We start from the raw sequence: 14,081 nt of genomic DNA on the forward strand, positions 1-14,081 counted from the left end.
CTCTCCATGGAGGAGGATTTTAAGTAGTGTAAGCAACCGCCCGCCCATAGACCTCCATGAGGATTTCAAAGAGGGTTCGTAACCGCCCGCCGATTTTGCGGGATACTGTTTTATCAAGCTTCTGCTCTTCAACTTCTACTCCCTTGTTTCAATTGTCTTTCCTTCTTCAGTCTCCACCTCCTAACCCAAGAATGATCTTCAGTCTCCACCTCCTAACCCAAAAATGACCCTGCATGACGAATCTTGATTATTTGCCATGGCTTGGCCAGTGGAACTAATCTCGGAACTGATCCTTCTCAACTCAGACAACTTGGCAAACATATTTGTCCATTCAAGCATCCAATTGCCTTGCTTCTTCAGCGTCCCAATCCAACAACCACCACCATGCACGACGGGCGTTGATTATTTGCCATTATTGATGAGGCTTGCTGGTGAGACGAGTAATCTTGAAATTGATCTTTCTAAACTCAGATAACTTGGCTAACTTATTTGTCTTCAGGCATTCAACTGGCTTCCTTCTACAACCTCCCAATCCAAGAATGACCATGCATGATCATTTGCTATTGATTATTGATATGGCTTTGCTAGTAAGGATAATCTCCAAATCGATCCCTCTCACCTTACACAACTTTGGCAATTTTTCGCTAGTATGAATAATCTCGATGCTGATCTTTCTCACCTTAGAGAACTTGGCAAACATATTTCTACATTGCAGCTTCACGGATCGCCACGCTGCCACCGGAGTTTGGGATTATATGACACACTTTATACCTCCACAAAACTGCCAGTTACTGAAGAAATAATGGCACATGAAAATAAGTTGCGCATACATACGTAAGGTCGTCTGGCAAGACAAGTTTTTCAGAGGAACCATGATGTATATACAACAAGATGCCGGTACATAACAAAGGCCTCTTTGCAAGCGGATAAACTGGTCGGAAAGTAAATTCAAGGTACAATAGAGCTCACAGGGATTTTAAAAAAGGTACTACAGCAGAAGTATACACTCAGACCAACTGGATGATAATTCTCTTGCGCAGCGGTTTATTTCCTACAAGAACGGCTGTAGCCCGGCAGGAACCAACACTAGCGTACCCATGCACAGGTCGATAGCCGGTGTGATGATACTCATGGAGCCGATGCCTTTGCTGAATCCGAGTTCAGCCCAGCTGCTGCCGCGTTGCGTGATCTCGGCACTTTGCTAGCCGCGACGTGCAGATGTTGGCATAGAGGCCTTGGTGCCCCGGTTTCCCTCTCGAATCCCCGCACACAGACAAATCCTGCACCACAGCATCACACTCTCTTGTGAGGGAAACTCCAGATAAATTATGGAGAAAGATCATCCCTTTCCACCCGAATAAGTTCACAAGCAACAGAAGCAATCCTTTGTAAATGCAAAAAAGATGAGGCCCATATAAGAAAAAGGAAAATGCAAAAAGAAATCCTTTGGAGCCATAGCCTTGGTTGTTTGGAGAGAACAAGAGGCTTCCACTATTTTTAACTTGAGCCTGGAAATTGCTTTACACCACAGTTGGTGCATTTCAAAGATAAATTCCACTTTAGTTAGTTCAGTGCTGTATTTCATACTGATGATCTAGCAGTTCTCAGCATACGGTACATGGGCATGTCTGTTCAAGCATTAATGCATACCCTTACTCATAAAACAATGGTTATATCATGTGATCTTCATTTTGCAAATTGATGAACGACAAGAGGCAGCAAGATGTTCCCCCATGGTAAAATGCATTGGCAACCTAACTGAAACGTATTGTTCTTACCTTTCCAGAAGCACTGCTGTATTTCTTCAGTTGTTAGACCTGCAGAGGAAAATAAGAGCTGTTGGTAATTACAGATAATTTGTCTGAATTGGTGATGTATGTTGGTCACGACCTTTGAATATGGAGGGCACTGAAGTTCCAAAGTAGACCATTCGTCTTTCCAACTTCCATAACTGCTCCCTTGCAACGTATATGGGATCGTAGCTAGATTTGTGGTCTGCAAATACCTGCGTCAATAAATTCACAAAAACATTGAAAATCAACTCTGTAGAGGGGAGGCCCATGGCTCGCAGCTTATCTCTACCCTATTCATGAGGAAAAAGAAATATGTGGGTCTATGACATACCTCATTAACTTGAAAATAAGTGCCGTTCAGTGGGAAACTACCCTTCGTAGCTGTTCGACACGGAACCTGTTAATGTTCCAGTAACTCGTCATTAGTAGACTGGAGAAGCACATGCAATTTTGCAGACAACAATGAATTATTATATTATTAATAAACCTCAAGTATTTAGTAGCTCACTAATAATATTATTTTGCATAGATGGAATGGCTAAGAAACTCACATTTATGCAACCCTTTTTCAGCGCCAGTACTATAGATTATTCTCATGCAATAAATACTCCCTCCGTTCTAAAATAGATGACTCAACTTTGTACTAACTTTAGTACAAAGTTGGGTCATCTATTTTGGAACGGAGGGAGTACAAGTTAAATATAAAGAACAGAAGTGCATTTGATCGACCAGCAATGAGTTATTCATATAATTCTTAAAATGTTAGTGTGTATTATGTTATTATGTAGCTCACCAATATATTTTTAGTACACCTGGACTGGCCCAGAAGGTCAAAACATACACGGATGTTCTTCTTTTGAGCAAAGATTATAGATTATTATCATGCAACAAACACAGGCTAGATACAGCACAAATGTGTATTTGAGCAAAGATATAAATTAAACACACTATGTTAACCTTCAACTTTTCCTTGAAGTAAAATGCTTTATGAGTTAAGAGATTGACTAACAACTCTGTTATTTTATTTTATTATGCAAATTCAATAATTCAGGAATTTATATGTGGCCTACTTCTAGGATGGCTTTGCTCACGTTACATAAACTAACATCTCTACTCTAAACGGTATTCAAGATTGCCAGGTAATTATTGCTTTACCAGAATGGTGGCTCTGACATATCTAGATTGGTTTTCCCGCTCAAGCACACAATACTGGCACTTCTCATTATTACAAAATCGATCTTCCATCGGAGAGTCAGAACATGGTTTGGGGGCCTTGATCATTTCATTTATGTCATCTGCATTGAGCCACAATATCCACTTAAGATCAACTTACAAGTGCAGTCAAATTACATGTGCAGTCATGCATTCTCAAATAAAATAAGCTTGCCTTGCATCCATATCGTCAATAGGTAAGGGCTTGGATCGCCAGTTTCCCGTTGATCAAGTCCTAGCTGTAAATCATTTTCTGGGTCAGGAACAATGTTTTCAAAAGCTTAAATGTAAGTGACAGTATCTAACCTGCTGCACAAGGGAGTGTGAATCTGGAATTTCGTAACTGCAGGGAAAATCTTACTTCAGTGATGGAAATCAAAGAACTGAGCATTTTCTAGATAAATAATATTATTTACATTGGAAAACAGTAGCTATATAGTAAGTGTAAAGTCATGCAAGTTTAAGCCAAAGCAAAATCAGATCACTGCTTACACATAGTGTTCTGTCCGAAGCCTGCGCACGTTCTTTAGTTTAGGGACAGGAATTGAAGCTGATCCAGTGCTAACAGCAACAAGTGCTTTCGCGATATCATCAGACCCAAGATCCATATTGCTTTCTTTAATGCAGTTTTCCAAGTTCTGAGCAAAAGCTTGCAAGTTAAGCTTAATTAGTGGGATTTCACCAGTATCTGGATCGTAATCTTCAATATCATTTTCAAGAGTTTCTGGACATTCTTCCCGTGCTGGACTTGCTGGCTCCTCAATAATTGGCTCTGAATTGTTAGTGCAAAAATCCTGTCCCTGGGCACTTCCCTCAAGCTGAGGAAGCACAGTTGAGTATGGAGTTGGCATGCCACCACTCTGGAAACTGAATTGATTGCTCGACATCACCAAACTTTTCTCCTGAGGTGCAGGAAGTGCAAGCCGTGCACTTCATTAAAAGGAATCAGGAAAACAGAAGAAGATTCAGAAGGATAAGAAATCCACAAATCAATAAGTACGCAGAAGTAAGAGCTCCCAGTTAAGACCAAGAGTCCGAGATAGGTGTCACATAAGTTTTGGTTGCACAAAAGATAAGAAATATGATGTTTGTATCGAAACTAACAAAACCATCTGATTAGTAGCATGTTATACTCTGAATGGAACTAATGTATCTCACAAATCTAAACCAACAGAAGGCAATTGGTGCAAGAATCAATTATGCAAGTCCAATCAGTGCTAATTTTTTTCAAGTCTCCTGGTTGCTTCTTAAGATTCTTGTTTTTTGCTCATTGAATGTAGGTTACTATTTCTTAAAGAGTAAAAACTGTGATAATACCTTGCGAAGGCACTTGCGAAATGCCTGCATTCGCTTCTCATTGGACAAGCATTGCAATTTGGCTTGTTTTTTGTACAGAACACCTGCGATGATTGGAAAAAAAATACTTATTACCCTTTCTAGGGAATATTTGTCTACTAGTTCCAAAAGAGAACAAATTCATCTGCAGATCCTAATAAAGTACCTTTCCAAAAGTAATCATATGATAATGCAGCTCATACCTGTGAAAATTGTTAAATCTGTTAACTACTTTAGTTATTATGAGTACATGATTTACAAAAATTGCAATTTACATGGAAAGAATAACATATCATTTACCAGTAAACTGATATTAATATACTCACAGTGTTTTTTGATCAAGTTTACACAGACGAGGCCAAAGGTACTTCTGTATAGTCTCCAAGACAGGATATCTTTGACAAGAAATCGACATAAACAAATATTAACTGAAGATACAAGATGAAATAAATGTTTAGACAATGGAGGACCCTTACAGCTCGAGGAGATGTAGCTGCAGAGATTCTGGAAGGGGTTGAATAGGCACCCATCCCAGTCTTACACATATGCGGCCAACATTAGTGTCAACCTAGAGTGATCAAAGCATTGTTGGGTAAATATGAAATTGATTGCAGGTGAATTAAAACTACTCCAATAGCAACTTACAGGGAAAGCGAGATGATGTAATGTCAGTAGACGAACACATTCAACACTTTTGAGCCCCAGTCCACGTATGCTAAGCAAGTAGTCCCTGAAAAGTACACCAGATCGTTTTTTTAGCAGAAAAACTTCTCATACTGCATGGGGCTCATTTTCCTAAAACTAGACAAATCATTCACTACTTTAGTCAACTGCATCACATTTTACAACCTTTTTGTTCCATTCACATAACTTGTACATTAGCAGTTCAGCACATAGTGCTCAGTTTTTAGATATTAAATGCAACATCCAACTTGTTGGGCGTCTTGATCCATCTCATTCCTTCACACTAGGTTATAGTTAACTTCTCATTTCAAACACTAGAAAATGTCACCAGCAGAAGGTAAAGTGATATACTGAGTATCTTACTTTGCTGAGTCAGGGGGGATATCTCTTAACCATTCAAGATCAATGCTTCCATGATCCCTGACCAAGCGATTCAGGAATTCCTGAAAACAGCAATTAGTGTGAGCATAACTGGAGGCATTAGATATCTCAGTGCTACAGAAGAATTTAATCCAGCGTCTGCTATTTCAACAAAACATCAAACAGTACATACAAAACTAGTAAATCATTGGCTCCTAGTTACTATGTACTATTAAACCGTAAGGTTACAGTCGCCTTCCCAGAAAGAGAACATATGTAACTTTGAAAACAAAATCAAGCAGTGCAAACAGAACTTATTAAATCCCACTATTCAGTTTGTACCTGGATTCGTTCTGACAAAACATTATTCATTCCTCGTTCCCGGATGGCCTGAGAAATTCTTTGTACATCTGCACATCGTACTGCTTCCCAATCAACAGAGTCTCTTCTTTCAGACTTCCTTTCTTTCATGTGGCCATCAGCAAAGGCCTGTCTCCGAAATTTGTCCCAGTCGAAGTTTTCAGTATTTTTTTTTCTTGTGGTTCTTGTTTTCTTTGGACTAGCTGCTTCTGCTGCTTTATCTGGTCCTCCGACAGTAGATTCATCCACCCTGTTTGCTGTTTCTGCTACCGTTCCACCAGTGACAGAGTGTGATTCATGCTCCTGGAAATCTGTTGCTTCAAAACTAGTCTGCTCGTCATAGTGCGACTTGACTGCATGGGCATCAACATTTTGTCAAGCAACTAACAAAACTACATGTCAACAAAAAAGATGGAAGAGATGCTTGCTAACCTGGAAGATCCATGCTTGTTTTTGGAGCATTTGGTGTTGAGATAACAGTCTTGCTATAATTCATTTGTGCTATATGATTATCAAATGGCACCAAGAGAGGAAGTTCCTTCTCAGTTCTGTCATTTTTTAAGTGCAATGATGCAGAACCTGAGGAACTATTAGAAGATGTAGGCAGAACATATGATTCATTTGTCATATCTAGTTGTTGATGATCAACTGAGATAAATGGATAATACATAATGGAAGTAGAGGGAATTCCATGCTGACTTGCACTATCATCATTTATTGCTGTTGTTTTGATTCTTTGGCATTCAAGTTCCTTGGTTGAGGCATCGTTTCCTGCTAATGAATTTTCACCATCGAAATTGCTTCCAAGCTGCTGAGAAGCTGAACCACCGCCGCTGCCAACAGAATCTTTAGGTGAACAATTTTTCCCAGAACTTGAAGACAATCGAGATTGAAGAATAGTTTCTGAAACTGCAACACTTTGAGAAGATGACATATCCTTCTGGAACTGCATTGCTCGTGAGCTTCTTTCTGATGTTATTAACTCGATGAAGAAATCTGGAAATTGTGATGCTTTGGGGTCTATTTCTGTCTCTTGCTGGTCGCAAAAATCTCCATTTGGTTCTTTGGAGTAGAAGGAATAATCTTCACCTTTAGTCAACTCATAAGCACTAGAATTGTTCTTTGTTTCTACATGTATGTTCTCATAGTTTGTTGACAGCTCCTCAAAGTTCTCTCGTAGATCTGGTCTTGCACCGTTGTCAAAAAGGTCAAATGTGCTTATCCCTCCTACTGCACTCGTGCTAATTATTTCTTCATAGTCTTGACTGATAATATCATCCTTACAATTGCTATTAACTGGCCCTGGAGGAAAACTTGCAGCAAGGGCCATATAGGCAGAGCTGAAAAATTAGCAACCATAACCAGAGTTCGTAAACAAGAGTAGTTCATTTATTTTAGATTGTATAAGAGTATTGACTATGGCTATCATACCTCGAAAGATGGTCAGCTACATTCTGAGTGAGGAAAACCCCTACTACGGAGTCAACTACTGATCCTTTCCATGGAGAGAAGTGTCTGTCGCCTGATAAACATGCGGGTCAACATAAGCTATAAATTTCAACCATCGGTTCATGGAAATTAAAATTTTAAAAACAATACAATTAACATTTTCACACCCATCTTTCATATATACTGCAATTTGTTGTATTCAGAGATCAAACACGAGCCTAAAGGTTACTATCATATTCTTCCACCGGTGTTGATGGAACATGAATGTTTCACATTTACCATTCATGAAAGCCAAATCCAGATTTTTGGAAGCAAAGCGCAAGCTTCTCAAATTGCAAACTTTGAACATTACCTATTATAAGTTGCTGCAGTAGAGAACTACTGATCGCTTGCTAGAGAACTACCAGCCACCACACTGAGCAGAGGGGTTACTTCAGCATTAAAGGTTTTTCAAACTAGGATGCCCGATAATAGTTAATGTGGATGTTTCAGTAACTATATCGAACAACTCTTTCATTGGCAAACCCTTGAGATAGGTGCCAGGCGGTAAAAAGGGGTAACAAGAATGTTCAAGAAAAACTGAATTCAGCATAGCATGAATGTTAAAATTGATTTGAAATCTTAATGAATTTACGCCTCCAACAAAGTACCTTGAATTAGTCGCATGCGTGCTACAAATGAATTAGCACGGCCTTGAAAAACCTCTCTTTCTTGTTGCCACCATTTCTCTTTGTCAACATCATTCCCATCAACAGGCACATCAGTTGCTTTCCCCATCAAGAGGTTCCAAACTCTTGTTGTCTCAAAATCCAATTCAACTTTAGCTCGAGGGCGCTGCTTCTTGACTAAATGCAATGGCATCTCATATGGAAAGATCATCTGACTACCAAATGGTACAAGAGAATTTGATAGGCTGCATGTTGCTCCAAAAGGGACAACAGCTGATGTAGTCAGAGATGGATACATCTCATTCGTATGCACAGGCTCGGTGTTCAAATCAAGATATTTCAGCCCTGAGGCAACTCTTTGAAGGAAATCCATATATGGAGTTGACTTATATTGTGAGTTTTGTGAGCTTTTTTCTGTTGCTTCAGAATAAACATCATGATAGAATTTTCTGTTTTCTATAGGCTGAAAAAATCCATCTGGTCTGTGGTAATGGCGTCGTACCCTTCGTGAACGTTTCTTGGTAAAAAAATTAAAACCAGGACTTTCATACAGGGCCTCCAGGCATGACTGAGATAACCGTGGCAGTACTTGTGCCCTATTCATCTCAATATTCATTATAGGAACATACGAACTCCTGCGGACTCGGACCGTTCGCTTCTTTTTTACCCCACCAGCTTGACAAAATGCTAGCATCTGAGCAGCAGTCCTTAAGATGATCGAGTCCCGTGAGCCAGCTAGGGAGGACTCACTCTCTCTGCGCTGCTGACGTTTCTTTTTCTCCACTCTCGACACCTTAGTCTGACTTTCTGTGGATGCTGTTTCAGGTATAAACATAGCTGAGCAATGCATAGCAAAACCAGCTTTGCTAGAGTCGTTTGCCTCCAAGCCCTTGTTATACCCTTCCATTACGGGAACCCCGATCCTTGTGGCATCAAGACCATGAGTTCTTCGTGCACTGTCTTGTTTTGTTGTTGGCTTCCTGCTAAAACATCCAGAAGTTTCAGGCGGAACTTCTTGTGTACAGTTTGTTCCCATCTCTGGCAAATGTATGTACTCATCTAACAGTTTGTTCATCTTGCGACTCATGCCAAAAGCTAATCCTCCTGGTGAAGTTTCCATGTCCACATGTAGTCCATGTGCACCCTGTGCAGTTGATACAGTGGCAGTTGAACAGAAAGAACTTTTAGCATGAATGAGTTTCTCCTCAATGTGGAGACATGAGTTGCCAGCTGATGATTGGTCTCCCAGCGCTCCTTGTTCACCAAATTCCAACTGCAACCTTCTTCGGACTGATACAGCTCTGCTTCTAACAGCGTCTTCTGCTCCCCTGGAGACTGATTGGTCGCTAACAGGTCCCGGGCAATTCTCCAGAGAGCTGAGATTTCTTTTCTTCCGGACATAACTTCTCTTGGCTTTCTGATTAGTTCCTTCTTCTGGCGTTGTAACAGCAGGCTTTTGCTTCTTGATTTGCTTGTTAAGTTTCTGATTAGAGTCTTCTTCTGGCGTTGTAACAGCACGCTTTTGCTTCTTGATTTGCTTGCGAAGTTTCTGATTAGATTTTTCTTCTGGCATTGTAACAGCAGAGTTTTGCTTCTTGATCTTCTTGTCTTCACGGATTACCTTCGCTCTATGTTTCTTCCTCCGAGGCTTCACTTTTCTTGCAGGGGCCTCCTCAATTTCCTTGAATGCAGCTGCTACTGACAAAACTGTGTGATCATTCAGCTGACTTTGTGTCTTGAGCTTTTCTGGTGTCTGCTGAGATGTTTGCATGTTCTGATCAGTCACACCTTCAGGAAGCAGTGAGGCCAATTCATCAGTATTTGCAGGAATAGCCGATTGCAAATTACAGTGGCTGTCAGAGATACCTGGTGATGATGATGACGATTGTTGACTATCATCTGCTTGAATCCCGGTTGTGGGTGCTTCTGCATCTACACCATTTGGCTGAAGCTGTATTGGTGGATGTTCAGAACTGCAATTAACTGGAACTGCTAGCGTTGAAGGATCTATGGCCATATCATTGGCAGCAACATCTGACTCCCTTCCAAGTGACAGGAAATCTCTTCGAGCAAACTGGATAGAAGCATCATCTTCAGAATCTGTAGAGAAAATACAGAAAGAAGAAAATTGCAGTCAAGTCTTCGTATTCAGCCCAAAGATTCGAGGAAGCTAACATAAAACCTCGGAAGATGTCATGTTGCCATGAAGAGGAAACGGTCACCTCGTGCTACACCGAGCGGAGCAGGAACTGGAGTGGCCGTATGAGGTGGTGGCGGCACAGGCCTGGATGCCCTCCTATGGAACACCACGATACTTATCGGCACCTGCGTGCAGCACCCTGCAGGCAGGTTACAGGGCGGCCGGACGGAGGACCCAGCATCTTGTTGGGCAGCGCTACTCATCGGAGTGGCACCCCCGCGCATAGCATTCACCATCGCCGTGGTATGGCTGATCCCGGGTCCAGCATGATTTTGCCAGCCTATGGTGGTCGCCGCATCGCCCTGCAGGAACAAGGGCGTGTTGCCAGGAAGGCTTCGAGCGCCGCTCTCCGGCCACACGCCCGGGGCCCAATTCTCTTGGTTAATGGCAGGATTCGCCTGCGGATTGAGCCCCGAGGGCCCCATCCGTGCTTAATCCACAACCTGCGCAGAGAAGTAGAAGATCGAATCGGGGAAAAAGCAACAAATAGCACGCGAAAGGGAGAAACGGGGCAAGGGGTTGCAAAACCTCCACAAACCCCTGGAAACAGAGCAGATTTGTGGGGTGGCACCCCGCCGTCCAGTCTGCCGGAGAAGAGATTGATCCGGCGAGGGAGGGGAAGGGCGCGAGCACAGGGAGTGGGAGAGGCAGAACTGGAGGAGGGGAGGGAGGGGCTGGGCGGCGGAGCAAATGCGGGGAGTTTGTTAGACGAACACGAGGGGCGGCGTTGAGAGGAAAAAGGAGAGATACTGCGCTCTCCTCCGATCTCTCCGTACCTTAACCGCAACCAAGCGCAAGAATCGGAACGTACACCCTCTATCGTTTTGAGCGAGTGGACTCCTCCCGCGCGCCGGCGCGAAGCCGACGCGACGGAGGAGTTTTTGTCTGAAAGACCGCATGACCAAAATCTCTACTATTAAAAGAGAGTTTGTCGTGTGTTTCGTTCATTTTTTTAACATTGTTTTGTTTATTTCTTGTATCAACTTTGACGCTATATTATTAGCCTTTTATTCATTTTGGTCGTCAGTTTACCCTATGTCCGTTCATATTCATGCCAATTTGTTTGCAATGCACGCAACTGGCCGACCTATTTGATCCATTTGGCCAGTGCGCTGACACATTTATCCCTCGGTCGTTTATTTTCAACTTCCATATTTTCATAATCAAACATTAGATAGCAAAAGAAATAATTTTACTCCCTTCGTTCACTTTTTGTAAGTCATTTCAGACAACTAAAAATGAACTGTTGTGCACACTGTCTGAAATGTCTTCAAGGACTTATAAAAGTGAACAGAGGGAGTAGCATTTTGCATAAAACCATATGCCATGCCGGCGGGGAGGGTCAACCCCCTCCCCCTCCCCGTGACGGGCCGGCTCGCGCGCCGGCGCTCCTTTCTTCCCGCTGCCTTTCCTCCTCCTTGTCGCCACCGGGCTGCGTCCGCCGGGTGAAGCCCGTGGGATGCGGGCGGTGACGGGGCCTCTACTTCCCTCCCCTGTTCGTAATTGCGGCGGTGCCGGACAGCTGCTCGGCGGCGTGGGGCGCGAAGTCTGACGAGCTCCCGGCGGCGGGGATGTCCATTCGACGGCTGCTAGGCTGGGAGGCAATGGTGCATCGTCACGGCGCCGGTGGCGGAGGTTCGGTTGGGGTTGGCCTGATCTGGATCTTGATTTGCGGCGTGCGGTGCAGCCGGTGGTACTGGTGGGGGTCTCGCCCAGCAGGGGTAGTCTGGTGGGGGGTAGACACGGCTAGGAGGGTCGATGGTTTGCCCCTCCTCACGTGGGACTCGCCGTGATGGAGCCTGCTCCAGCCCAGATCGGGGTCAAGTAAGGTGCGCCGACCAGGTGAGGGGTCGCACCGAGGGGGTTGTCGCCGCCACCTACCTCCTGAAGTGGCACGGCCTAGGAGTCGGTAGCCGCCTTGGACGGCCTTGTGTCATGGGCTTGCTGCCCAAGGTCATGCTGCCCAGTTCTCGATAGCATGGGGTCGGGTGTCGGACGGGCGACTATGACTAGGGGTCAAGGCAGCCGGCGTCCGCTCGTCTGTACGTGGTTCTGTCACCGGCCTAGGGCCCGGGACGGCTTTACCTAGTTGGCTTGACAGAAACCGGTGGTTTTCTAAGGCGGTGGATTTTTCGTCCTCGACATGGTGGTCATGTTATAGTGGCTAGGTAGGATGGTTCGGCGAAAGCGGCGTAAGGCCTTGGCCGTCCTTAGTGACGACGATGTCTATGGACGTCGTTTTCCTCCTCGGTCACATTGCTTACAGTCCATCCTCCCCAGGCAATCTGACTTCCTCCCTATTGCAGCGTCCTCCCGTCCCTGACATCTTCTTCAGTGGTGTTCATCTGATTTATCGATACCAAGATACCTCTAGTGGCCTCTTGTCACTGATAACGTACCTTGATGTGACCTTGGTCTATTTTAGATGACAAACTACTTGGTGTGCAAGGTCATCCCAGACCAAGGGGTTGCTGGGATCGGTGTCCTGCAGGTAGGCTGTCAGAGGTATTCTTTAGTCAAGTTGCATTGTGTGTGGTTGTCAGTTACTAGTGATGCTCTCTCGAGTTGGCTGGTGGGGCGCCAATGAATGTCGTGCTTGACCTTGTCAGACCGACAACGACGACGTCCATGGATGTCGCTCTCCTCCTTGGAGGCGTTGTTTATTGACCCTTCCTCCGTCAAAGTGATGGTATCTTACTTCGCCTGGCCTGTCGATTGAAGTGTGCCTAGGATTGGTGGCATGCATGGTGAGGTGTGTTGAGGAAATCCGGAAAAACTTGGGCTTTTGACTACAAACAGTAGGGTAAAACCCCAGTTCAACTTTTATTAACAATAAGTAAGAACAAAGGTCTTAGAAATTACATGTGCGCTTGAGCTAAGCCCTAATGAAAAGAAAAGAGACTACTCTAATCTAAAATAAAATAAAAATCTACAAAAAAGAAAGAAGAAAAGGAGAAAAAACAGAGAGAAAAGAAGAAGAAATAAAAAGGGAAAAAGACAAATAAACTAAGCTAAGTAACAACAACCAAGCAGTAAATTGAGTGGCATATTTTCTTTCCATCTTGTATCTTAGTAATTTGAGCTCTTCAAAATAAATGAATTTTCGGCCAAGGAATGAACGTGTGATGTTTTCAAAAATCTTGTTGTTTCTGGATATCCAAATGGCCCTTGATCCAGAATTATGAGCTCCATTAAGAAGGGATATCTGAGTTTATCTTTCAAATCCTGAAAAGCCTCCAGAATAGATAAGTTAGCATTTCTGGAGGGGCAAATGAACTCCTAGCATTGGGCAGCAAAAGAGCACCCCCAAAACAGATGGTATAGAGTTTCTTCCTATTGATAGCTATTGACTGCACAATTATAAGCCTCAAGTTCAAAGCTCTTTCTTCTCAATAAGTTTGTTGTGTTTACCCTGTCATGGAGAAGCATCCAGAAAAAAACCTTATGTTTAGGCTGGCAAGGGCTTTTCCAGATCCAGTTAAAATTGGGGGGGGGGGGGGCTACTTATGGCCAATTAACACCTTATATGCTTTGATTGAAAAGTAGAATTCATTTAGCCACATGTAGCTCCATGTGTCCTGATACATCTCCAACGTATCTATACTTTTTTATATTGCATGTTATTATAGTATCTTGGATGTTTTATGCATTTACAAGCAATTATATCTCATTTTTTGGGACTAGCCTATTAACTTAGTGCCAAGTGTCGGTTGTTGTTTTTTGTTTTTTTTAGAATATTAATACCAAACGAAGCCCAAATGCCACGAAACTTTTTGACAATTTTTTCTGGGCAAAAGAGACCCTAGAAGGTTTGGGAGAAGACCAGAAGACGAAGGAGGTGCCCACAAGGTACCAGGGCGCGCCCAGGAGGGTAGGCATGCCCTGGTCTGTTGTGGGGCCCACGTTCAGCTTTTTTACCTAATTCCATCTCTATAAATCCTCTAAAATCGGGAAACCAACAGAGAGCCACCCGAAACCCTTTTTCCGCCGCCACAAGCTTCTGTTCTTGAGAGATCCCAT

At 43.3% G+C, this 14,081-nt stretch overlaps 1 protein-coding gene across 2 annotated transcripts; it reads right to left on the bottom strand.

Moving 5' to 3' along the window:
* Window positions 1-831: 831 nt before the first annotated feature.
* Window positions 832-10,828, bottom strand: LOC123135149 (protein ROS1C). 2 transcript variants are annotated; one of them, XM_044554252.1, is made up of 21 exons: window positions 10,590-10,826; window positions 10,084-10,504; window positions 9,728-9,961; window positions 7,844-9,649; window positions 7,176-7,266; window positions 6,177-7,084; window positions 5,727-6,097; window positions 5,388-5,467; window positions 4,986-5,070; window positions 4,817-4,908; window positions 4,667-4,735; window positions 4,507-4,543; window positions 4,323-4,405; window positions 3,498-3,935; window positions 3,312-3,348; window positions 3,181-3,244; window positions 2,949-3,088; window positions 2,125-2,190; window positions 1,891-2,005; window positions 1,779-1,817; window positions 832-1,280 (listed from the first exon to the last, which is right to left on the bottom strand). In XM_044554252.1, the coding sequence occupies exons 2-21, from the start codon at window positions 10,484-10,486 to the stop codon at window positions 1,129-1,131; spliced, it is 5,310 nt and encodes a 1,769-aa protein (XP_044410187.1). In that variant the 5' UTR covers window positions 10,487-10,504; window positions 10,590-10,826; the 3' UTR covers window positions 832-1,128. The 2 variants fall into 2 exon arrangements, with proteins under 2 accessions (XP_044410187.1, XP_044410183.1); XM_044554248.1 differs by having other exon boundaries at window positions 7,844-9,961; window positions 10,590-10,828.
* Between the last annotated feature and the right edge of the window lie 3,253 nt (window positions 10,829-14,081).

Source organism: Triticum aestivum, chromosome 1B, assembly GCF_018294505.1.
Source record: "Triticum aestivum cultivar Chinese Spring chromosome 1B, IWGSC CS RefSeq v2.1, whole genome shotgun sequence".
Lineage (NCBI taxonomy): Eukaryota > Viridiplantae > Streptophyta > Magnoliopsida > Poales > Poaceae > Triticum > Triticum aestivum.